This window comes from Nycticebus coucang, chromosome 19, assembly GCF_027406575.1.
Source record: "Nycticebus coucang isolate mNycCou1 chromosome 19, mNycCou1.pri, whole genome shotgun sequence".
NCBI lineage: Eukaryota > Metazoa > Chordata > Mammalia > Primates > Lorisidae > Nycticebus > Nycticebus coucang.
In genome coordinates this window covers 58,229,628-58,256,657 of record NC_069798.1, presented here as the reverse complement: position 1 = coordinate 58,256,657, position 27,030 = coordinate 58,229,628, and the positions used below count along the sequence as shown (strand labels likewise).

Here is a 27,030-nt window from a genome sequence, read left to right as displayed (position 1 = left end):
GGAACACCTGCTAGATGGCTCCGGACAATAACCTCGGGCCTGAGGGCTCGAGCCCCTCTTTGTCCAGGACTGGTCAGAACCACAGGAAGGACATGGCAGGGTGACAATCTACGGGCCCCCCAACCGTCTCTTACAAATTACTGACTGTGTAAAAATTCTCCCTTGAGTCTGCATTACAGAAGAGAATTCTCCATGAAATAAAAGACATTGGACGTTGTACTAAGATAATGCCTGGCTAACGAAGTCACATTAACAAGTCTGAGCAGTAATCCGGTCCTTTCCACTTTTGGTGGGGCAGGCCTAATGCAGAAACACTTCTGTGCTCCAGGGAGACCAGGACTCCACCTCGTTTACACCACACTCTGCAGGCCACAGCGCGTGCCCAACGCACACTGACGTTCGGGCTCCTTCTAGTGGTCACACAGAAGACCTGTGGTCAGCCCATTTGGGGAACAGGAGAATGTACAGATGGTAAATGACTCTGGGATTAACTGCTCACGTTAAAGGAAATGGGTTGATCTTTAAAAAAAAAAAAATTGCAGTGTATGATGTCCTTTCACTTTTGTGAAATTTGTAATAAGGCACAATTCTTAAGCTGTTTTTCATTTTTTATTGCTGTTAATTCAAGGAAAAAAGGTTGCATAAAATCCAATCTGTTCTAGAAATATAAGTGGCCTTTCCAGTACATAACATTTCAAATATCAAAGTATATGGTAAACATACAAATAAGGAGAAGGTAACATACCTCCTATGTACAGTACAGTATTTTAAATCATAAAGTAAGCTCCATAAAGTACAACTGGCAAGTGATTCACAATGCGGCCCAGATGTGGCTTATCAAAACTCTCACTTGAACAACTTAACTGCAGCTTAACAATTAATTTAATAATGTGGTCCAAAAATACCCAGAGCAAATAAAATATATTTAATCAAAATAATTTTCTTTACTCGAACTTTTTTTCTTTCTAAGTTAAAGCTTTCATCTACCCCTTCATACCCACCCTTCCCCTTGCCCATAACTCCCACCCCTGAAAGAAAGTTTCAAAATGTACATTGGTGCTATAAATATAAATGCTACTCATGAAGCATTAAATTAAGCTTCTTTTTTTCAAGTTTTTTCTTTTGTCTAGCAATCTGTTAGGCTTCTGAACCAAGACCAAATATTGAAGTTCCTCTGCTGCATACCAGCGTTACCCCACACGACAAAAATCCATCTCTTCTGTTCTGTACTGAGGAATGGAAAAGCAAAGCCCCCAAGCCCTTCACCTGTGACCAGACAGTGGTAGCTGTCCATTGCTGTTGAATGCAGCAGTCACCAAAAAATACACACAGTCTTCCAGATAACCTCAGTGCACTTTAAGAAATCAAAAATTACCTGGAAGCAATTTAGTACATAGATTGGCTTTAAAAAACTTTTTTTTTTTTTTAAAAACAGCAGCATTAAACTTAGTGACATGACACTGACATGATTAATACCGTCTTAACACACTCAGAATTCAGTCTTTCACATTATAATCAAGCATAGTGGTAAACTGTTATAAAAGTGACTTTGCTACGAGAGACAGGTTAAGGAACAAAATACCTGACCTTTTGTAGAAACGCATAGCTTCTGATGGGATTGCAAGAAACCGTACACAGTTTAAACACAACATAACACTGTAACAGTTGGTAGAGGAAAGGAAGTGATCTTCACTCAGGTAGTGTCTCTTTGAGCACAACACGGTGGTAGACAAGTAAAATTGGCTGTGGACTTCCACTACAAACACAAGCACACGGAGAGCAACATTCACACCAGTGTGTTCACTTTGTGTCTCTCTGAAGCAACAGGCTAAAAAAGTATGATTTTTTTTTTTTTAAGAAAGAGCTTTTTGTCCATTTCCTACGTCCTATGTTTTCAGTTTCATATGGTTTGACTTCCTCCTCTCTCCTCCACTTACTTTTCATTTTCATTTGGACAATAAGCACTGCATATATGTATTCACGTAACGCTGTTTACTACACAAATACACACTATTTCAGGAGCTTGATTTCTCCCTTAAGATTAAGGTGAAACATTTTGCCCTTGGTTCCTATGCAGAGCAGTTTACGAAAGTGTGGATACAAACACTGCTGGCCACTCCTGCCAGAGACAGAGTGAGGGGCAGGGAGAAAGGTGTAGTGTAGGGGAAAGCGAGAAAAGCTGGGGAAGAAGCCAAGTTTCTTTTTTTCAAAACCATATGACTGTCACCAGTGTTGTAAAAAAAGGTCAAATACACAGTTTCAAAGTTCAGTAAACATTGCACACAGCAAGTATTCAGTGTAAAAAAAAAAAAAAAGCACACGTCAACATTTTCCTTTTGATAGTTTGGAAGTTTAAATTACATGTATCATACATATAAGCCTGTTGTTGAACCAGGAGACTAGAGGCTCAAAAGCATGGCATTCTTTCTTGTTTTGGACATTGGTACAAGAGAAATGAAAAATCCCAACTGCATAGAAATCTAGGAAATGTATAGACAAAGAAACGAACAAAATACCTTTCCTTTCCTCCCCTCCACACCCCATGACTCCCCACACTTGAGTGTGTTAAGTAGGCAAGCTTTACTTGTCTCAGTCTGCAGAATCCAACGTATCGTTAGAAGGGGGGAGGGGAGGTGCGTATCTCAGTCTGTAAGTGCCTAAAACGGGAAAGACAGAACTGCTAAGTCACCGCTTACAAAGAAACGTCATCACAAACCACTACAAGATAGCAAAGGGGCATGCTCTTCACAAGGCACCTTCTTCAGCACTATAGTACCACTTCAACACGACAAATCAAGTAACTTCGGAAAAGGAATATGAAGTTTGTGCTTTACATTCAATCTAAAGCTACTGAACTTGACTTTCTTTTAAGAATGCCAAGTGAATATACTCCCAATTCAAGACTTTTGTTTTCCTGCTAAGATCTGGCAGAATGACAAAGGCCAAATGCAGGTGTAAGACACCGTCAGCGGTGGACAGTGCGTTTGGCATCTCACTCACACCTATCGTCTGAGCACGTCCTTCTTTCTTGTGGTCGTGGTATTAAGCCTAGTACAAATTTCCCTCTGCCAAATCAGTGGTGCACTATTTTGTTCCTGTAAAATGCAATAGAAATCTTGGAATTTTTTTGTTTTTTCAACTTTTGCTGGGAAGGAAAAGAATAGCAGTGGGTGTGCGCATGAGGCCAGCTGGTTATGTACAGATAAACTAACTAGTTACTATAAACCTTACGTATCAGGATGCCTGGATTACTTCCTAGGTTTTCAATATTTAAAAATTTTGCTTATTCTATGAAACAGAATTGTAGTTTTAAAAAAAGTGCTTCAAGCAAGAGATTTATCGTTACAATAATGCAAATTCCCATTACATTCCTTAAAAAGTGCCTGTAGAGTTTATTCCTTAATCGGTAACTGAATTCCTCTGAACTTCCTTGTGCTCTGTGTGACCTGGATCTACACTAGGTTGTATTTTATGATTTGTCACTGAAAACACAATATCCATAAACGAACACACAAACAGATCTTTCTGCTACAACAGAATCCCATGATCAGTAAGGAAAGGAAGAAGGAACAAGTGAACTCAAAAACAAGTCCTCTGGGAGTTATTGTGATTACCTTGTTGATTGGCCTCCATGGACGACTGCTTACAGTCCTGTGCATAGTGTCCGCTGACACCACAATTGTAACACGAGACATTCCCATTCTTCTTGGGCCCCGAACCACTGTTGTTGGCAACTACGTTAGGTGCTGGGTATACAGGATAGAATCTCCCAAACCCTGCCATCTGCTGCATGCCATAGCTGGCCTGGCTCCCCATGACAGGGTCATGTACCAGTCCATTTGCATATGGAGTCTGAGGCAGAAAAAAAGGAAGTTGGTTTCCATTGCTCTGATGTGCTTGGTTGAGGTAGCTGCCATTGCAAATGGACGGCAAGGTAAAGAACGACGGGACTCGGTACATTGGGCCGGGCATTGGATTAGGATAATAGTAACTGTTTAGCTGAAGGTTTCCATTGGTCCCACAGCTGCACCTTCGCCCGCAAGAACCACATGGACCTGCGCCCATCTGCTGCGGTGGTACTACTGTCCCACCAGCGTTCGTGTTCCCCACAGCACTGATGTAAGACGTGCTGTCACTCTGTGCAGTACTGTGTGTCAAAGCAGGGCTTGGGCTCGGGGCTGGGCCTGGGGTGTGGGTAGGAACCGCGGGAGGAACAGCAGCCTGGGCCTGGCTGAGGCCCGTGCTCGCCGGCTGGGGAGAAGGGGCTGCTGAGTTGAGCACGCTGGAGTTCTGGCTGGGGAGCACGCCAGCAGCGAGGGGCGAGCCTGGTAAGGTGTAGGAAGCTGGTGGCTGTGCGGCTGAGAGGCCAGCTGCTGGAAGAACTACCTTCACATTGGTAGGCTGAGGGACTGTCCCTGTGTTTCCCTCAATTTGAGGCACCATTTGATTTAGTCCTACCACTTGAGATGCAGACTTTGTGATGGGGTCCGTGGTAGCCACAGGTGACCCTGGAAAACTACCTGGGTTGTGGACAGGAATAAAGGCAGTGTTTGGTGATCCGATGCTCAGACTTCCGGCTGGTTGTTGAGGGATGTTAACCGTGCAACTCTCAGACGATCCCTGTGGTGGTGGCAATTTTAGCCGCTGAAATGTTAGGTGCAAAGCAGGAGTACTACTATGTGGAAGGAAGGTTGACGGAATAGGTAAAGGGGAAGCCAGTAATTCAAGGTGTTTTTCCAGTTCTCCAGTAGAAGCTGTTGGCCCTAGTATTCCAACAGGGGTTGAATTTGTGGACTCCCGTATTGCAGAGATAGCAACAGGGCTAGGAACAAGCATCCCTATTGTTTTACCATCAGCAGATTTGGGTGAAGGAACGACAACTTCAGACTTCTGGGCACCGTTGTGCATGACACAGTGTAAAGTTGGCATAAAGGAAATATGCTGATACTTGGGTGAGTTTAAGGGGTCTTCTAAAAGGCTTCCGTTCTCGTTTCCTAGTGAAGCAATCTGTACAGGTGGCTTGACAGTGACAGTCTGGTTGACAGAACCATAACCTGTGAACCGAGTTGTGGATGGATTCCCAGAATCCTCAGAATTGCTGTCTGTGTCTAAAGGAAACACACAAATACAGATATTAACACAAGCCTAACTCCCATCTTTCTTGCTAGAAGTAGAATCTAAGTAAACCCAAAATTAACTATGAAGTTTGGAAGGTGTGTCCCTCTATCATGTTTCCAAACTGTCCAAGCTGCCTTTTTTTTTTTTGAGACAGATTCTCACTTTGTCACCCTCAGTAGAGTGCCATGGCATCATAGCTCACAGCAACCTCAAACTCCTGGGCTTAAGCGATCTCTTGCCTCCGCCTCCCAAGTAGCTAGGACTACAGATGCCCACCACAACGCCCAGCTATTTTTAGAGATGGGGTCTCACTCTTGCTCAGAATGGTCTTGAGCCCGTGAGCTCAGGCAATCCATCCACCTTGGCTGGGATTATAGGTGTGAGCCACTGTCCCCAGCCCCAGCTGACCTTCTTAATGAATCACCATTATATACACGTCTCATTTAAAAAACATGGAGATGGCTTGGCACCCATAGCTTAGTGGTTAGGGCCAGGGCTGGGGGACATATACACAGAAGCTGGCAGGTTTGAGCCCAGCCTTGGTCTACCAAACAACAATGACAACTACGACAGAAAAATAGCCGGGCATTGTGGCGGGTGCCTGTAGTCCCACCTACCTGGGAGGCTGAGGCAAGAGAATCGCTTAACCTAAGAGTTTGGGATTGCTGTGAGCTGTGACACCACAGTACTCTACTGAGGGTGACGCAATGAAACTGTCTCAAAACAAAACAAAACCACATGGGGATATAAACAAAGAAATCCAAAAGATTTAGAGACTGAATGAAGCACAGTATAAAACAGATTTAATACTATTTTATTATTAGTGAGGAAAGTATTACTTTTAACCTTAACAAATCTTAGGCAATCCACTTGGTTTAGATTCTGCATTGTCAAATCCAGGTCTTCTATTTACCTCAGTTAAATGATTACATGATATAATTTAAAGAGCTCAATCAGGACACTACTAACTCAAATATCTGGAAGTAGGGAATGAAAAGGAGTTTTTTAGAATGCATTATTCTTACTACTAAATATTTCAATGAGGGAAAGAAAATTTAAAGCTTCTACTGATCATAAAACAAATATACCAGAATACAAGCAGGAAAATAATGAGTGTTGCTATTTCTTCAAAATCAAAACAGCAAGATGGCACATAGATTTGTTTCTACTGCCGTATTTTTTTTTTAAAGCAACAGGGTCTCATTCTGTTGCCTTACAGTGGAGTGCAACAGAGTAATCATAAGCTCACTACTGCAGCCTGGAACTGTTAAACTGAAGTGATCCTTTGATCTTAGCCTCCTAAGTAGCTGGGACTACAGCTACTATGCTCAGCTAATTTTTAAACTTTATGTAGCGATGGGACCTTGCTGTATTGCCCAGGCTGGTCTCAAATTCCTGGCCTCAGCAATCCTTCCACCTCAGCCTCCTGAGCCACTATGCCTGGCCTATTTCTACGACTGCATCATTCTTACGCTGATATACAGAAATACCTTCAATCTAGCAATCTCCTAGATGTCCTGACTTATGGTATAAAGGTGGCAAAAGATAAAACCTAATTCACAATGTTTAAATGTCATAAACACTGATACTGCATTGATGTGTACACAGATGATTCAATTAAATGTAGTGTCTACATTTAAAATTTTCTGCTCAAAAATACATGCCAAATTGCACCATGTACTTAAAAGATCTGTATTTATTAATGTAAGAATTGGTTATATTCAGCTTAAGGTTAAGGTGTTAATAATTTTTGAAACCGAATACTAAAAACAAAATAGTATTCCTGAAGAAAGGAATACTTCAGACACAGCTGACGGGTCGGAGAGGTCTTGCCCTTTTTTGTACCAACTTCAGAACGCATAAAGTCCCAAACAGAACACCATCACATCCCATCCAGAACCACAGCAAAGCCACCCATGTGCTTCTCAAAGTGGCCTTTTCATCCACCCTGAATTCTAAAAATGATCAAAGCTCTCTAACATAATGGATATTTTCTCTGGTTTGAGAGAGCCCTAAGTGCTTCTTTCATTTAGCAAAGGTTCATTTTTGTCACTTAATAACTGAGCCTATTTGGAAACATGCAAGCTCCTCTAGACAGGCCACCAAATCAGGATGTCTGACAATAGCAAACATCGCTACAGAGTTAATCTAACCATTTTGACAACCGGGCCAAGTCTGCAGTGTGAGCCAAAGAGCCACAGAATCTTCTGGGCATCTTATAGAATCATGCACAACATGTGTGATGAAGCCTCCTCGGAAACTTGTCTACCTGGGTAAGGTACAAAAATTCTCTCATTTAAACTTCTTAATAGTTCTGTGAAGTTATTTTTCTCTTTCAGTGAGGAAAACTGCAGAGCAGACGTACAGCACTTGCCTCAGACTAGAACTGGTGGGCAGTCACTGCACGCTGTGAATCCAAGACTGAGTTTCACTATCCGTGACGCAGTGACACTGTCACACAGCTCCTAAAGATGTGACCAGTAATACTGTAGCTAAAGTCCTAGAGAGCAGCAGGCTTGCCCAGGAAGAAAGTGCATGTGACTGAAATGACGGAGTCTAAGGACATCTACCCATCCCTAGGCAGCCCAATCACATGATAGTGCCCACCAGCGTGGGTACACCTCAGAACCAAAGTGCCGCCAATCAGATGTTATGTGCTAAGAACATCTCCATTCAACATACACAATCAGATCAGAAGGTGTAATAAGGACCTTTAATAATCCACTCCTCCTTAAAAGCAATTAGAACCCTACCAAAAACTGTCAAAATTAACTTTTTAAGAACTCTGGAAATTAAATAAGGCTTACCACAATCCAGGGAGTGTTTAAGAAAAACAGCTGCATCTTTGAGAACAGACAGCCTCCTGGCACTTACCCTGCCACACTCCACTCCTTGGCAGCCAAGGCAGCCATTAGAAGAAACATGGGTTTGGAGTTCCCCCAAAGCCCCGTCCTAAGGCACTATCTTGTCACTATTTGACCCTTTTGGTAGGTCAAGTTCACTGCGTTATTGCCTCTGACCCCCAGGACACCTACCACAACCGATCAGCCGCAACAGTTTAAAGGAGGCTGTGTGAGGCAGTGTTACCAGCTGGGGCTAACAAGAGGCTGACCAAAACCCAGGATGAAAATCTTGGGAATGAGAAGTCTACAGTGGGCTCTGAAAAGTTTCAATGTATTCCTGGAAACAAGAAGGCTATGCTCACGTCTAGGGCTGTGAACATTCCCAGGAAGATCTGAAAAGGCCCGAAGCTCTCACTGCTGGCTAACTTCAAGAAGAAAGAATTGAAGATGTAACACGTACAGAAAACAACAGAATGGCAGATGTAAATTCTGCCTTATCAGTAATCACATTAAATATAAAACGGGCAAATGGCAGAGATCAGCAGAATGGATAAAAACCAAACTCTATGCTGCTTAGAAGAGATACAGTATAGACTAAGATAAAAGGATAGAAAATAAATCAGCATGCAAGCAGAAGAGCTGGGATGCCTGTATTACTACCAGGAAAAACAGAATTTAAGAGAAAACTTAACTACTGGAGACAAAGAAGGGCATCTTATAATGATAAAAGGATCAATCACGAAGACTGATAAAAGTATAAATACATATCCATCTGCCAACACACACGCTTTCTACCTTTCTGTACTAACTGTATTTGGTATGATCCTGTCTTCTTCCTGTTTAATTTCATATGCAGTAAGTTTGTAAAATCAATATTGCTCGGAGCTGCCTAGGCAATGCCCTGTAAGAAGCCCTTATACCAATTAAATTCAAAATCAGTAATGGCATCTATAGGAACATAAAAGTCCTTGTTTGACTTTGATTTGAAGAGAGGACAACCGCACGCTTCCCTCCTCCGCCTCCCGCCCACCTCTCCCTACACCCCCTTCCAAAGAGCAAACCTCTGTCTTTTTCTTCTTCACTTTCAAAACTTTCTCTTCCATCATGTCGTGGACTAGACGGAGAACTGTAACTCTCTGAAGATGTTTCTCCACATGTGTCATGTCCAGATCCAATGTCCAAATTCACATCTAAAAATAACAACTCTATTTTAAAAAATCTTGTTAAGTAATTTCTAAATTGAACCATTAGAAATTAGTTGTAACTATAATTTTTTTCAGTTTTTCTGCAACACCTGAAAAACTATCTTTGATCTAGATGAAAGTTCATTATTAAATCATGATTTTAATAGAAAATAAATGATTCTTAAGACAAAGGCACAGAAGAACAAGTCAATCTTACTGACTTAAAAAAAAAAAAAAAAGAGTTAAGGTCTTTGTAGGGGCCTGTCCAATAATATCACTTTGAGGCACTTTCTAAGTCTAGGTATTTTAACACCTCAAAGCTTACTGAAAAATTCCTTCTTTAGGAAAACTCAAGTATAGAATGGACTGCCAAAATGCTTATTCAGTTAAAATTACTTAGCTTGAACATTTAAAAGAATAAAATTCTTTCCAACTAACCCTTTGAGTTCTGCCCAAAGGCCACAGCTACACCGAGGTGCGTGGGGCTGGGGTGTCATCCCCACTATGATCAACTAGGTGTCTGTGTTGGGCACACAGAACAGACTATTCGGGTATACAGTACTGGACATTCCTATACTGGCCCAGACTTAGGAAACTACTCTATTCACTTCTGTAAACCCGGCGACTGGCAGAGCTTCTGCCTTACTTCAAGCATCCCATACATGTTCACGGTGTAGAAATCCCCATATAAGGGATTCCAGAAGGCTCTTAAGAACTGTAGATGAAGGGCCGGGCATCATGGCTCATGCCTGTAATCCCAGTACTCTGGGAGGCCCAGGAAGGTAGATAGCCTGAGCTCACAGGCTCAAGACCAGTCTGAGCAAGAGTGAGACCCACCTTTAAAAATAGCCAAATGTTATGGCAGGTGCCTATAGTCCCAGTTACTCGGGAGGCTAAGGCAAGAGGATTACTTGAGCCTAAGAGTTGGAGGTTGCTATGAGCTATGATGCCACAGCACTCTACCAAGGGCGATAAACTGAGACTCTGTCTCAAAGAAAAAAAAAAAGGAGCTATAGATGAGTAAATCATTTCCATGGCAACCTGGTAGAATCAAAAAAACTAACCATTATTAATCATTTATATACAAGACAAAACACAACGTGTAATGAGCAATTCAGTTGACTAACTTTGTGTCTTTTGGGGATAAGTTTCTAACAGTGTTGAAATTGTTAAAGATGACCGAGATGAGCCCAGCCACTCAAATGCTGGTTGAATACTAAAGAAGAATAAAGTCATGAGAAATGCAGATGTTGCTAATTCCTTCTGGGTAATAAATAAAATGTCAACCTGCCAAGGGAAAACTGTGCAAAATCTCATGAGCTTTAAGGAAAGTGGCAGACGAGTTACAAGGCCAAGTAATAATTTTACAGAAAAGTAATCTGGAGTAACTTACACAGGAATAGGCTCTGAATCACCAGCCACAACATGACTAAAGAAAGGCACACAACTCGACACCCACAGCTAGTGTGCCGGAGGGGCCAAGCAGACGGGCATTAAGTTGGACTAATAAACTGCAGCTTATACAGAAACCCTGACTATAAATATTTCAACCAGCACATAACAAAATGAACAATCCAAGGGTTAAGAGAATCAACAGAATATGCTCAAAACAGAAAACAATGGGCTAAAAGGGAACTACTGGGGTAATGTTCACTAAAACTCAGTGAAACTATTTTAAGTCTTTGAAATTTCTAACAGCAAGTCTCAGAAAATGATGGGAGAAAAATGCAGCTTTCCCTCTGCATGTGGCATAATTTACAAAACTATTTTCTTTACATTATACTACCTAATATATATTCTAATCACCAAATGACCATATATTAAATTGCAGCTTTCAAAGAATTAAATACATAAATCTAACTCTATGCCAAATGTAATCCTCTTTTTGATGGTTCAGGAAGTGTTTCAGAATTGTATAGAGCCTTGAGAACTTTTATACTTAAGAAATTATGTGATCCAGGGCAGGCATGGTGGCTCACGCCCATAATCCTAGCACTCTAGGAGGCTGAAGCAGGTAGATAGCTTGAGTTCACAAGTTCAAGACCAGCCTGAGCCCAAATGAGACCCCTAAAAATAGTCAGACATTGTGGTGGGCACCTGTACTCCTAGCTACTCAGGAGGCTGAGGCAATGGGATCACTTGAGCCCAAGAGTTTGAGGTTGCTGTGAGCTATGATGCCACAGCATTCTACTCAGGGGGACAAAGAAAGACTACAAAAAAAAGGAAAGAAAGAAATTCTGTGATCTGATTCAGGAGGTGTAGATGATGGCAGCCTAACAACTTATGCCAAAGAATACTCCACAAATTGCTCTTTTAAAAGGAAATACAAACTTTTATTCACTTTTTGTCATGTCTCAAGTGATAAAAGGTCTTATACATAAGACAAATCTCTTAAAACATAAGCCGCTATTCTATCAATAAAAACATTAATTATTGATAATTATAAACAATTGAAGTCTGTTACAGAGTTAAGAACTATTTAGATAAATCACAGGTGACAGAACTACAACTACCATCTGGAATATGAAAGGAAGTTGGAGACCTTTAAATCATCCGACATCTTTTAAAACAAACTGAGAGGTCAGCCACCTCATTTCCCCCTAAACATTTTGGTGCCACAGTCAGCAACAGAAAAGTGGGCTGGAAGAAACACGGGTGATGAACTGAATAGTGATCTTAATGATCTACATGAGGTTATACACACTTCTCTTTAGAGGAGACACGTAAAGCTTGGGTTTTAAAAGAAAAAACGTTACAAAGAATACAGATGACTGAGAGTGCTGACTGTCTCAGGCAGGAGGGAGCACGGAGGGAGGCAGCGAGGGATCTCTGTTCCCATTTGGAATTTTGAATTCTGGGAATATATTATCATTCAAAATAGAAGTTAAAATAGACGGATAAAATGAAAAGTAAATACTTATCTTCAGCTAGAATGCACTATTTAAAAGATCAAAACTACTAATCAGAAGGACTCGGTATTTTCAGCTTCAATAATAGTATGTACATTTTATAATATGAGCTTTCATATTGTAAAGTAATGTTCTATAACAGAAAAAAAAAACAAAAAACCCATAAACATGTCTTGTATTTACTGGGTGATAAAAGGATAATTTAGTCTTGGAACAAAGGAAAATAATAAACAGATGGGTTTTAATAGTTGGAATTAGCATTTACCTGAGCAACATTTGACACCAATGAGACAAGCCACACAAAGTATATTTTGTTCATAGGTATACTCCCAAAATGTAAATATACAGAGGGTGCCAAAACATGCATACACATTTTAAGAAAGGAAAAAACTGTATTAAAATTGTAATACTCAACATATACCAGCAATGTTTGTTATCTTGATACTGTATCTTGTATCACTTGTAACTGCAGAAGTGAAAAGTGACTTGAGTATTATAATCTTAATAGTTTTTTCCTTTCTCCAAATGTTACATTCTCTTGGTACCCTCTGTACATGAATCAGTGACACACAGTTTAATCAAGACTCAAACCCACAGCTGTCTTTGATCAAAGTTCCCATACTTCTCCTCTAAAAATATGAGGCTAAAAAAGAAAGAACAGTTGCAAACTTCTTTTGCAAGCAGTAATTCCCAAATGACGTAGATAAGAGCGGGAGTGATCTACAGAAAATGACCCAAGTAAGCATGTACTGTAGGAGCCAAACCTACTAGCACACCAGGTGCAGTGGCTCATACCCCTAGTCCCAGCTACTGGGGAAACTGAAGCAGGAGGATTATTTGAGCCCAGGAGTTTGAGGCTACAGTGAGTTACACACCACTGCACTCCAGTGTGGGGCAACAGACCAAGACCTTGTCTCTTAAAAAAAAAAAGACAGCAACAGAGACAAGGATACCTGGTGGAAGCAATTTCCACTTGTCCACCAACAGACAACAGAGACTTCTGTACTCCTTATTTAGCTTTTTCTTCCTCTGTTTAGCTGCCATCACCACAAAGAACCTCAAAGATCGTAAACAGATCCACACATCGATGACATAGATTTTTCTCACATAGGTCACCTGATTCTATGAGCTGGCCAGATGATTTTAGATTCAAATGGTAACTTTTTCTTTTATGCCTATTTAGTCTCTCTACTCAAATATCTACTTTAACCCACACTTTAATACACTCTAGGCTGGGCGCAGTGGCTCACACCTGTAATCCTAGCACTCTGTGACACCAAGGCGGATGGATCGCCTAAGCTCAGGAGTTCAAAACCAGCCTGAGCAAAGTGAGAGCTATCGCTAGAGTGCTAAAAATAGAAAAAATAACCAGGTGTTGTGCTCGGCACCTAACAGTCCCAGCTACTTGGGAGGCTGAGGCAAGAGGATCACTTGAGCCCAGGAGTTTGAAGTTGCTGTGAGCTATGACACCACAGCACTCTACCCAGGGCAACTGAGTGAGACTCTGTCTCAAAAAATAAATTAATTAAATAAAATATGTAATCCATTTAAGAAACATATTCTGGCTATTTGTATCACAAATGAATGTACTAACATTAGAATAAGATTTAAATTAAAATAACCATATTTGTGGACCACTCAATAACTGTGATAGGGGCCACTCATGGAACATTCCCCTAGACGTCTGTGGGCTTTTATTCTTTTCCCATCTTTACTAAACAAAACACAGAAAAGTAACCAATGAAGCTGCAAAAGGGGCATTTCTCAGCTAAATGAACCTTGAACCTAAAAATAAAGGAACCTTAACCTAATGGTGGGTAAATGGAACCTACACTGACGTAGTGTAACAAAAATTTGAGGGTCTGAATTCCCCTAACGCCCCATAACATTTCTTAAAGAGGACAGTTCTTAAATCTTGAAAAGGTCAATAATATTCTAAAAACTGAGTTTCCATAAAAAGATGCCCAGATTTCCATGAGGGTGGCCAGCAAAGCTGTAGAAAAGACGCCCCACGACTGCAGGACCTGCCGGCTCGGGAACAAGAAGGGGCCTGAGAAGGAAGCGGATTGGAAACCTGTTGCTGCCAGAGAAGAAAAGGGGGTAAATATGACTGAAGCAAAGGGGATGGTTATCTCCATGGCTGACTCGCATTCCCTAAATTAGCTATTGATTTCAGAACTATTTAATTTGGAAATTGCTGTGCACATAAATGCAAGGTAAAATCTAATACTAGGATTTGACATGACAGCTCAACACCTGTTAATGTAAGTATCATGCTGAATATATTCAGGTGATGGGTATTTGAAAGAAAAATAGACTTTCTTACCTTTCACAGTACCACCATGGGCGTGCTGAGGAGTGGCGAGTCTAATACCATTTACTCTACTATTCAATCTGTTGTCGGTTTTCTTAATTTTCTCCCTAAACCAAATGTACACAGTACCCACATTTTAAATGAGGTTCTCAACTAAACACATTAGTACAGTATTGCTATAATTACCCTCAAGTTTTTTTTGTAATTAAAAAGAAATTTTGGTAAGGAAGAACCTAAAAGTAAGAGTCACCTTTTAGATCCCTAAGAGTTTGACCCACTGAATAGAGTATTTGACAATAGCCTTATTTTTAGCACCTGTATATGTTAATATTTTGAATTTTAAGAGCCCAGAATTAAAAATACAAAGAAAACAAGGCCCACGTAGGCTGCCCACTTGGGCCACCCCTCCATTGCCAGAGGTTCTGTCACTCCTCCTTCCCTTGTCTATTTCTTTATCTTTCAATAAAATAAACTTTGTTCTGTTGCTGGAAAAAAAAAAATGTAAGGACAATACTGTTTGTACTATAGTAACTAAATGTGACTATAATCAATTGACATGCTGTCTTTCCTCACCAATTTCTATTACTGGAAACATTGAATTGAACCTACTTTTCTATTTGTGGCTTTCCTTTCTTCTTACTTAATGAAGATAAGCTCCGCTTTTCAGCAGAATGCTAGTGGAAAAAGTTAAAAGACAAATCAAACAGACAAAAAGGTAAAACCATACTGATGTTGTATTCCTTTTATTCTGATAACAAACATTAAAATGGTATGCATTTATTTCCAGTTGCATATTCTAACAAATTTCAATTTCCAAGCTATTTTTGAAGTCACATACCTAAATTACTAAAATTTACATATTTGGTGATATATAGTTAATACTGTGTTTGTCATGAGAAAAATACGTTTTCTATTTTTCTTTTAAAATAGACCTGCATTCTTTTGCCTGACTACAAAATAAAACACAAATCTTTTTACAAGTTTACTAGTATTCTCCTGAAGTTCAGTTTGATACACTGACAACACACAATTTTGTCAACTCTAAAATAAGAGTATAGGCATGGGGCAGGGAATAGAATCAGATGGGTTTGAAAACAGTCATTAACTAAGTACAAATAAAATAATTTATAATTTCTCAAAATATGCTCCAGTATATAAAAACACATTCCAGGAAGAGCTAACACTTCAATTTGATTCACAGCTACAGACAAAATCAGATTAACACCAATTTTCTAGCTGGAAGATCACTCCCTAGTTGCAACATCTACAGGTACTTCTTCTCGTGTCTGTGATTACGCTACACAGACCTGACAGCACATTCTGTTCTCTGATCACACCCAACGCCTAAGAAAGCAAATATTCCTTAATCACATTCTGATACGCCAGCAAACAGGCCCAACTAACTTCTGAAGAAAAGGCAGTTTGAAAATTTGTATCACAAACAGCATGACAGTGATTGAAATGTGAACAATTCTTTGAAGACCAAAGAATTTCAGCATAACAATTTAATGAACACCTTACTAGGTGTTATAAAAAAGTGTACTAATTTTACATGAGCAATAAAAGCAAATCTACTTTTTCAGTTCTAAGAGGTGAGATCCTATATACCAGTTAAATATAATATCTTACACTTAAACATTCCTCCCTTTCCTTACCAGACACACCACCTGAATGAATGCTTATGGAACTCAATTTTTTAAACAGAGTTGCAATGATCTGACTACATGGCACCAAAATAAGACAACCTCCCCCCCCCCATGTACCTGGTCAGCTAAGGTCACACAGTGCTCTGGGTGCTGAGTGGCGGCACAGCTCTGCTTCCTCCAATCCACAACTCCATTCTGTTCAGAAAATTGCATGGTAAGCCCATCCAATGGAGAACAACTAGTACCAATGCTGCTATGAAAAGAAAAATTTATGGAAGTATGAAAACCTACCCACAGTAATCTAACCTGTTGTATCACTGCAATGAAGAACCTACAGTAACTTTCTTCACTATATTAATTTCTTCATAGAATGTGTAGCGATAGGTCTAAGGAAAAAAGTAAACGTAAGAAATAAACCAGTATGCGTCTATTTTATCATCAATATCACTTATCATCTCTAAAAAGGATAACAACCAACGCACACTCTGCCTTCAGACTCTATGCTCTTGTGATCGTTTTGACCACTTACAGCTGGGGATAGAGGCTTATATAACCTGTATCTTGAGAGAATTACTGTGTTAATTACCGTGTTAAGTACTGTGTATAAGTAGGCACATGAAGGGGGAGTATTATAATGTGACTGAAAACCAAAAGAAACAGACATCAAAAACAGGTACAAAGAGAATGCAGAATATGAAGTTACTGGACACAGACTTTCAGATAATAGCGCTTAACTTGGACACTGAGTACAAGACTGAGAATTTTGAAAAAGTACAGAAAAATATTTTTAAAAACCCAAATTTAGATTCTAGAGCTGTAAAATACATACTAAGAACTCAATGAATGAGGCCGCACGAGGTGGCTCATGCCTGTAATCCTACCACTCTGGGAAGCCCAGGTGGGTGTGGATTGCCTGAGCTCACAGATTTGAGACCAGCCTGACCAAGAGTGAGACCCTGTCTCTAAAAATAGCTCAGTGTTGTGATGGGCGGCTGTAGTCCCAGGTACTTGGGAGGCTGAGGCAAGAGAATCACTTGAACCCAAAAGTATTGAAGTTGCTGTGAGCTGTGATGCCACTGCACTCTACCAAGAGCAACAAAATGAGACTCAGTCTCCAAAAAAAAAAAAACAAAAACAGGACTTAATGAATGAGAAATAAGTGAAGAAAATCAGTGAAGGAGAAACATGAAGAAAATGGCAAGAAAACATTTCACAGAAGAAAACAGATTGAAGCACTGAGAGGGAAAAAATATGGAAAACAGGAAAAAAATTAAAAGGCACGTGGGAGGTGGTAAAAAGTCTAACTATACAAAGACTTGGAATCTTAGAATAGGTCAGAAGAAATATTTGATGAGATAGAGCTAGGAATCTCCTAAAATCAAAAGATATCAAGCTATAGACTCAAGAAGCAGAATTCGTGCAAAGAAAGGTACAAAATGTACCACATGAAAACTGCTGAAAATGAAAAAAACTTAAAACACGTCAGGAGAAAAAGACTACTACAATCAAACAGCCAAGGTAAGATGAAGTGAAATGACGGATGCTAGATACACTAAGTGTGAGTTCCCCTTAAAGGTAGAATCTGGAATGACACAGTTTATTTGGAGGTGATCTCAAAGAGGAGGAGCAAGGGAGTAGAGAAAAATAGCAAAGGACCCCAGTCAATGCCCCACTGCTGAGGTTAGAAGCAACGGTGCCCTCCCAGAATGATCTACCCAGAGGACAGGCAGCATCCTCCTGAGGAATCAGCAAAGGCCCTGGGGCAGAAAGTGAAAAGACTTACAGAACATACTCGAGGCAACAGTACTAATGCGAGTCAGAAATCACACAAATGACTTATGTGACCTGTAGGAGAAACCAGAGGTGAGCTGGGTATATAATGGAAGGGACCGAAGGCATTAGACCAGAAGACAAGGCAAGTACAGCGTCAAAGGGCTAACAGAAAACTAACTGCCAATCTACAATCCTATCGATACCCGGCCAAAGTAGGTTTCAAAACTGAAGGCAAAATAAATATTTTTTCCCTTCAGATAAAAGCTAAATACATTCATCACTGGCAGATGTGACTATAGAGAATATGCAAGTGTTCTTCAATTAGAAGGAAAATGAACTCGAGTGGAGGCTTAGAGACACAGGAAGAAGTGAGAGCAAGGAAAGGGTAAAATCTAAGTGAACACCGAAAAAAGGTTTCATGAGCTTGAAATTACATAGAGTAATGAGTGGAAGCTCTGATTCATAAGTCAGGAGGAGACAAATGGCATTACAGTGATCTCAAAGTGTTTGGAAATGGAACAAGCACAAATTAATACCACAGGTCAAAAATCTATAACATAACTTCTAGGATAACCACTAGAAGAATAGAAAAACAATGTAAACTCTCAAGAAAAGAAGAAATAGCAAAAAAACCAAGAGAAGGCAACAAAAGAGAGAAAGAAAACACAAAAAAGGTGGGACTTTTCTGGAATAAAGAAATAATAAATACAGCAAAAGGTAAAAATTACAGCTAAATTCATCAATAATTTAATTAAATGTTACACCAATTCAAAAATGCACGAAGGCATTTATGTTTTAGAAATCAGATACCTACTTTACAATGGGACTTTTCCCGGTATGTTTCTTGTGGATTACGGTGTGCTGCAACACGTCTACAGTAGAAGAAAAGGTAATTTGTTATATTAGATGCTGTAGCAAAAATTCAAAAGTTGCTACTAATTCATGTGATCATAGCAGTGGTGATAAGACTGTAAAGCACTTCTAAGCATCTCTCAACAGAGAAAATATCTTAAAGAAGCACTTTTCCAAAAATACAACGAACTATTCAATTACCTTTAAAATATCTTCTCAAATGTGTTTCACCTAATAGGAAATCAATTTTGTCCAAAAGTCTAACATGGACATTTCCATAGAAAACCACAACATTCAATTTCAGGTAGAACTCTTTAACCATTAAAAAACTAAATTGTTTCAGTATTAAAAAAAAAAAAACCCTATTAATTTAACGAACACCCATATACATCCACCTCCCAGACTTTTCTATATTTGCTTTTTTTTTTTTTTACTTTAGAAACAAAGTATCACAAATATTACTGAAGGCCACCCATTTCATTTACTGCCTGCCCTTTACAGAGGTTAACTAGTAATTTACTTGTTGAAACATTCTACTCTGGGTGGCGCCTGTGGCTCAGTGAGTAGGGCGACGGCCTCATATGCCGAGAGTGGCGGGTTCAAACCCAGCGGCCAAACTGCAACAACAACAACAAAAAAAAATAGCCGGGCGTTGTGGCGGGCGCCTGTAGTCCCAGCTGCTCGGGAGGCTGAGGCAGGAGAATCTCGTAAGCCCAAGAGTTAGAGGTTGCTGTGAGCTGTGTGATGCCACGGCACTCTACCTGAGGGCGGTACAGTGAGACTCTGTCTCTACAAAAAAAAAAAAGAAACATTCTACTCCAAGTTTTTCTTTTAACCATATATGTGCTCATAACACATACAGGTGTTACATTTTAAATATACAGCCAACCCTTGGTATTTGCATATAACCTCTGCATAGCCTCCTATATATTTCCAATCATCTCTTGATTACTCATAATACCTAATACAATGAAAATGCTATGTAAACAAATGTTTAAGGAATAATGACAAGGAAAAAAAGTCTGTATGTGTTCATCATGGACACAAATTATTCCCCCTGAATATTTTCAACTCCCAGCTAGTTAAACCCACAGATGAGGAATCCACAGATAAACAGAGAGTTGACTGTGCTATAAATGTCCTTTATTTTGATTGCCATCTAACACAAATACACTATGATTTACTTAAAATGTTACTAAAATCTAAAACATTCAGGAAATTTCCTGCTATTTGCTCTCATAAACAATGTCAGCTTGAGGACACCTGTCCTTGTCCTCTTGGGTGTGTACCTGAACAATTTTCATAGATGCAGAATCACTGGACAGAGCACAAAATTATCTCCACTTCACTACACAGTGCAAAATTCCTAAGTAGCTGTGCCAATTCATACCCCCATCAGCAGTGCATGAGAGCTCCCATTGCTTCACACCCTTATAACATCAGAATTGAAAATGTTCTGCTAATCAGACAAGTGTGAAACAGTTCTTAGCATTGTTCTGAGGCCACACACTGTTTAATACGGTCGTTTAAGTCTTGTCTTCTATGAATTACCATTTGTGTTTTCTACGCATATTTCAATTGGACTGATTTCCTCACTGATTTTTTAGGAGGACAATTCTATGGTCTGGATACAGACTTTTCATCTAAATACCCTGCAAAAATCATCTCCCAGTCTTATGGATTATCTTCTAGTTGGATGGTCTCTTCTGTCACATGTAAGTTCTAATGTAGATTAGTAAGATCTCTACTATGGTAATGCTCGGCCTTGTTCAAGAAAAGTTGCTCTTCACAGATTAGAATTTTGAAGTTGCAATTTTAGAGGCTGTGCTGGGTGGCTCACATCTGCAATCCTAGCACTCAGGAAGGCTGAGGCAGGTGGATCACCTAAGATCAGGAGTTTGAGACCAGTCTGAAAGAGAGCAAGATCCTGTTTCTACTAAAAACAGAGAAACTAGCTAGGCATTGTAGCGCGAGCCTATAGTCCCAGCTACTTGGGAGGCTGAGGAAAGAAGATGGATGGAACCTAGGAGTTTGAGGTTGCTGTGAACTATGAAGCCACAGCAGTCTACCCAGGGTGACGGAAGGAGACTCTATCTCAAAAAAAAAAAAAAAAATTGAAATTTTACATATAAACTGTTATTCAGATATAATTAGAAATCTAATGATATGTATTCTTCCTATGGAAGGCCGATTGTGCTAGCACCGTTTACTGAACAGTCTACTCTTTCCCCACTTATGATAATGTATCCCCCCCATGTCTGCTTCTCAGCTCCTTCATCTGTTCTATTCATATCCCACCATCAGGCAGAAGGACTTGTTCTAGTGAGCCTACAATTACCTTCTTCTTGACTTGAAGCTTCTGAGCTGTCTTCTTTTAAGTGTTCTAGTATCTTAGAAGTCTTCAGAGAGGACTGTAAGTTATCTGTAGGAAGTATTCAATTATTATTAGCTTTAGGAAAATCTCAATAGAGAGATAAAGAAAACAAAAATAATGATTATTTTTTCTATCCAAGAAGATGAGGAGAAGGTTAGTGGTGAAGAAATCATTTCTGCTTATTAGGACCTTTACAAAACCAAGATGACACAGCCCAGAACCCCAGACTGTGAGTGGGGACCCTGAATCACGGAGCCGGTTGTCCCCTGAAGAACCAGGAGACCTGCAGGTCTTTTCAGATGTGTCACCAGCAAAATGAGCAAATGGGCTCTACCAGCCTCAGACTTCAGTGGTACGGTAAGGATTCTGTTTTCATTTTTCTTCACTTTGCTGTGGATTGCTAATTTTGCAAATATGACAATGATGTTAACAATATTGACTGCTACACAAGTTTCTCAGTGTCTACCCCATTTCTTTTCTTCTACTACACACCAGTGAAAAGCAATTTGTGGACCAGCACTGATCCATGGGACACATTCTGATAGCAATGGATTATTGCCCTGTTAAAATATAGATCAGCAGGATCCCAGGGTTCCAAAACTTCACTCACTTATCGTAACTTTTTTTTTTTGAGAAAGAATCTCACTTTGTCACCCTCAGTAGAGTCCAGTGGTGTCATAGCTCACAGCAACCTCAAACCCTTGGGCTGAAAGAATTCTCTTGACTCAGCCTCCCAAGTACCTGGGACTATAGGCACCTCCCACAATGCCTGGCTATTTTTAGAGATGGGGTCTCACTCTTGCTCAGGCTGGTCTTAAACGCGTGAGCTCAGGCAATCCACCCACCTTGGCCTCCCAGAGTGCTAGGATTATAGGCGTGAGCCACTACGCCCGGTCTAAACATTATTTTCTCAGTCTTAATTGTCAGGGTATGGAGTATTGCTCTCTGTCCCTTGGTAACAAAAACATAAAGCCATCAATTTTTCAAAAAACAAAACAACCCCCCCCCCCCCAAAAAAAAAAGATCCCCTGAGGCTGGGTATGGTGGCTCATGCCTGTAATCCCAGCACTTTGGGAAGCAACGGTAAAAGGATTGCTTGAGCTGTGAGTTAAGACCGGCCTGGGTACCACAGCAAGACCCAATCTCTACAAAAACTTTACGAAAAACATTTACCTGAATGTGATGATGCCTGCCTATAGTCCCATTTACTCAAGAGGCTGAGGTGGGAGGATTGTTTGAGCCCAAGAATCTAAGGTGGCAGAGGGCTATGATTGTACCACTGTACTCCCCGAGACCTCACCTTTTACAAAGCAAAAATAAAAAGTTATGCAAATGAACCTTGATATGTTCATTGGTGAGACAATTCGAGACATGCATGAATATCAACGCCAACAAAAATTTCTCACAATCTCAAAGCATGTACTTTCATGCAGCATTTTAATTTTATAACCTTAAAACAAAATCTACCAACCTCTTGAGCATTGCACATATAATTTAAATATTGCTAAGTCCTCAGGATGAGTTTTTCATTACTGAGATGTGTACTCTTCACTTGGGTGAGTTTTCCTGAGCAGCTTGTTAATCTGAATTAAAACTTTAACTTTGTGCTTCAATTCAGTACCTTTTTAGAATTAAATAGATGCTATTGATAGATATGCATTAAAAAGTATTAATACTTGGCTCAGGGTGAAAGCACTGATTGTTAAATCTACATAGTTCTAGAATGATCAGGACTCCTCTTTAATAAATGCCACTGACGTTTCTCAGACATAAAGTTAAACCATGGCCTATAGTCCCAGCTACCTGGGAGGCTGAGGCAAGAGAATCACCTAAGCCCAAGAAATGGAGGTTGCTATGAGCTGTGATGCCTCGGCACTCTACTGAGGGTGACAAAGTGAGACTCTGTCTTTAAAAAAAAAAATAAAAAAGTTAAACCATGGAGTTGTACATGGTGTCTTGGTCAACTAGTCATAAACAGTCATTTTATATTCTTTTTATTGGAGATAGAATCTCACTCTCTTTCCTAGGCTAGATCATGGTGACATCGACCTAGCTCACAGAAACCTCAAACTCCTGGGTTCAAGCAATCCTCCTACCTCAGCCTCCCAAAGTGCTAGAATTACAGGTGTGAACCACCACACCGGCCATATTTTATATTCCAATTGTTAGTTATATTTAAAATATTAAAGGCATCTACCTATATACTTAAACAAAGAAACTTTAAAAGTTAAGTCTGTCCCATCCAATCACATTTTTTCACCTCTTGCTCACCTCAAATTATGGAAATATGTTTTCTTTCCCTTTTAGTTACAGGAAAATATGTCTCTGTGGAAGGCAGGATAAATTTAAAGGAAAAAAAGTTTCCCTGCTATAATAACTGTGCTTAAAGCAGAAATGCTCCGTAAGGACACATCAATATTATTGGCAAAGTATGTTAAAAAGGAAGACTGAGGTCGACGCGTATAAAATTAAACACCAGGCAGGCTGCAATGAATGCTGATACACAAAGGCAAAAGTGAATATTCAGCAACATAAAAAACTGGGAAAGCATCAAGGAAGCAGTGATGCCTCAGCTGTGACTTCAACTGCTGTGATCTCAACGAGCTGAGGTCAAAGGCTGGATCTGTAGGGCACAAGCACAGCAGCAGTGAGCAGGTCGCAGCAGGACGTCCCAGAGACCCTGCGCCCGTCACGATGGGCAGACAGAGGGTGGGAAAGCAGGAGGAGGCTAAGGGAAGGAGGCTCAGGACATCCCAGAGACCCTGCGCCCGTCACGATGGGCAGACAGAGGGTGGGAAAGCAGGAGGAGGCTCAGGGAAGGAGGCTCAGGACGTCCCAGAGACCCTGCGCCCGTCACGATGGGCAGACAGAGGGTGGGAAAGCAGGAGGAGGCTCAGGGAAGGAGGCTCAGGACGTCCCAGAGACCCTGCGCCCGTCACGATGGGCAGACAGAGGGTGGGAAAGCAGGAGGAGGCTCAGGGAAGGAGGCTCAGGACGTCCCAGAGACCCTGCGCCCGTCACGATGGGCAGACAGAGGGTGGGAAAGCAGGAGGAGGCTCAGGGAAGGAGGCTCAGGACGTCCCAGAGACCCTGCGCCCGTCACGATGGGCAGACAGAGGGTGGGAAAGCAGGAGGAGGCTCAGGGAAGGAGGCTCAGGACGTCCCAGAGACCCTGCGCCCGTCACGATGGGCAGACAGAGGGTGGGAAAGCAGGAGGAGGCTCAGGGAAGGAGGCTCAGGACGTCCCAGAGACCCTGCGCCCGTCACGATGGGCAGACAGAGGGTGGGAAAGCAGGAGGCGGCTCAGGGAAGTTCACAGCAGGTCTTCAATGTCATACCAAACTTCTAAAGTTTTGAGGGAGGGATTAACAATCAAGTTCATTCCTGCAGTGATCCTCAGACTGGTTAAAGCAGAATGAGAAACCAGGGTCTGAAAGAAGACCCCGTGTCTATGCAGGAAAGAGGAGCCCAAGAGGAAGCGAACAGAAAGGAAGGGACAAAGGGAAGACATCTTTGTCTAGCACAGGCTGGACTTTCAGTCGCTGAAAACAAAGAAAAGTTTTAGGGTGGCGCCTGTGGCTCAAAGGAGTAGGGCGCTGGCCCTGTATGCCGGAGATGGTGGGTTCAAACCCAGCCTCGGCCAAAAACCACAAAAAAAAGAAAGAAAGAAAAGTTTTAATTCTAATGCTTTCCACTTGTGCAGCTGCAAGGCTAGGAAGGCTCATCCTGGGGAGAGGAGACACAGGAGGAAGACTAAGCGTAGGTCATACACCCCACAGGCAGCACTGTAACATCTCTCCAATCTGTGAGCCAGTTCTGACAAGGAACTGAAGGATCAACCACGTCCCAAAGTCTAGAGATATTTAGACCCAATCAGTCTCTTTGTTATACTAGCTTTTATACATTATTTTCTCTAAAACTACAGTGTACAATTTATTAAAAATGGCAAGTATTTCTTAATTGTATGTCACTAATTCTTTAACTAAAATGACAAAGCTATATACATTGACACAGTAAAGTAAGAAAACCAAGCAAAGAAAAAAGATTTCCACAGGGGGACAGAGGATGCTTACTGAGACTGTGCAGTGATTCTGAAGATATGGACTGGAAAAAGCTATGTACTTTCTGACTCTGCAGGAAAGCTTGTGATGAAGTTGAAAATAGCTGCCTGCATATAAACAGAAAAGAAATTTGTTAATGTCAGATAATATAAATCCACAAGCGACTCAGTTTAGATTATGATGCAGTTTTAAGTGTCAGTTTAATTCATTATAGAAAAATACTGTTTTTTCCTAATTATGTTCTAATGTATTTCCTATAGGAAAAAAGTGAGTAAAATTTAACAAACTCATTTGCAAGAATAAATTAAACAGATTTATTTTTAATTTTGTACAATCTGTATAAGGTTTCAATTCTGGCCAAAAACAATTATTATTCAGCTTTTTGCCCAAGGGTCCAATAGATGCCTTTCTGCTCAGAACAAACTGCAATCTCTTCTTTGCAGATGTTACTTTTCATCATTTGGCTGTAAGTAAAAGGTTACGAAGTTTGGAATACTAAAATTCCTGGAAACGTGAACACAGTTGTGCAGTTAACATGTTACCCGTGATTCATATTGCTTGTGTACGGTACTCTGATTCTAAGTTGTCTCTGAAAACCACCTTTTCTCACCTTTAGGTACCCTACTGTGGTACCTATAAAGAGGTCTTGAACATACATACAGGTAGAGCACAGTCTAATGGAGAATTATCACAGTAAACTTAACTACTTAGAAGCTGAATCACCTACACAAGTTATTTAGCCTTTCAGCTTCAATTTTCTCATATGGAAATACTACCAGTTCCTCAAGGTTATGCGACTCGAATAGCTTATGTAAATAAACTGTAACCTTAACCCGCTATACATGCTCAGTATACAAATCCCCTTCTATTATTTTTGAACACTTTTAATGCTTATTTAAAATTTTTATTTTTAATTTCTCCCCAAGGTTTTTTTTTTTTTTAATTGTTGGGGATTCATGGAGGGTACAAGAAACCAGGTTACACTGACCGCATTTGTTAGGTAAAGCCCCTCTTACAGTCGTGTCTCCCCTCCCCCTCTCAGCTCACCACTCACCACCTACCACAGCTCCTCACCTGCCATCCTTTCTGATCTTGACATATTCAACAGGTCAAATAAAACTTTGAGGCTTCATCTTTTTTCATTTGCTTAAAAGTCACTTAAAATCTCAAGTCCTTTGTGTTATTTGTTCATAAATGCTCCCATTTCCCCCTTGCTTTGGGCTATTAGTTTTTATTATCTTATTGATTCTTTTTTTTTTTTTTTTGGTTTTTGGCGGGGGCTAGGTTTGAACCCACCACCTCTGGCATATGGGACTGGCGCCCTACTCCTTGAGCCACAGGCACTGCCCTATCTTATTGATTCTTAAGAAGTTCATTTTTATAAAAAAGAACTTATTGTGAGTACTTTTCCCTTGAACTTCAACTCTGTCTTCATTTTGCTTATAGGTTTTTTTTTTTTTTTTACATCAAGTACAAATTTGATTGAGTAAACAAATTTCTGTTTTTCTTTAATGGTTTCTAGGTATTGTGTGATACTTAGAAAAATATTTTATATAAACATTATAAATTTCATATTTTCTTTCTTGCACTGACATCCTTGAGCCACCTAGAGTTAATTTTGCCATGAGGAAAAACATAAGATTCCAACCTAATTATTGTATTTTCCACATGTCTCCAGAGATGTACTCAAAACTCAATGAACAGTCTGGGAATAACTTTCTAATCTGGAAAGAGTAACGAAGACAAAGACTGACAGACATAACTTTAACTTCATTTAAAAAATCATAGTTAAATTAAAAATGATATAAAAGTGGTTAATATGGCTGGGCGTGGTGGCTCATGCCTATAATCCCAGCACTCTGGGAGTTCAAGGCTGGTGGTTTACCTGAGCTCACAGGTTCAAGACCAGCCTGAGACATAGTGAGACCCGCCTGGCACTGTGGTGGGCACCTGTGG

General features: G+C 40.4%; 2 protein-coding genes across 8 annotated transcripts in view; both read right to left on the bottom strand.

Annotated features, from left to right (window-relative positions):
* The window catches only part of TNFRSF11A (TNF receptor superfamily member 11a), a 374,190-nt gene that overhangs the window by 134,247 nt on the left and 212,913 nt on the right, over window positions 1-27,030 (bottom strand). The gene's annotated exons all lie outside the window — the stretch shown is intronic.
* Window positions 1-27,030, bottom strand: part of ZCCHC2 (zinc finger CCHC-type containing 2) — a 63,100-nt gene that overhangs the window by 5,378 nt on the left and 30,692 nt on the right. For 3 of the 7 annotated variants that reach the window (XM_053572057.1, XM_053572059.1, XM_053572061.1), the window contains 9 exons: window positions 25,087-25,181; window positions 20,978-21,061; window positions 18,602-18,659; window positions 16,132-16,267; window positions 14,978-15,042; window positions 14,381-14,475; window positions 9,023-9,151; window positions 3,615-5,108; window positions 591-2,657 (listed from right to left, as the gene is read on the bottom strand). In XM_053572057.1, coding sequence (XP_053428032.1) covers window positions 2,590-2,657; window positions 3,615-5,108; window positions 9,023-9,151; window positions 14,381-14,475; window positions 14,978-15,042; window positions 16,132-16,267; window positions 18,602-18,659; window positions 20,978-21,061; window positions 25,087-25,181 — 2,224 coding nt within the window. In that variant the 3' untranslated portion in view covers window positions 591-2,589. Of the gene's footprint in view, window positions 1-590; window positions 2,658-3,614; window positions 5,109-9,022; window positions 9,152-14,380; window positions 14,476-14,977; window positions 15,043-16,131; window positions 16,268-18,601; window positions 18,660-20,977; window positions 21,062-25,086; window positions 25,182-27,030 lie in introns of those variants that run through there. The other 4 variants (XR_008376046.1, XR_008376045.1, XM_053572058.1 and 1 more) reach the window with 3 other exon arrangements.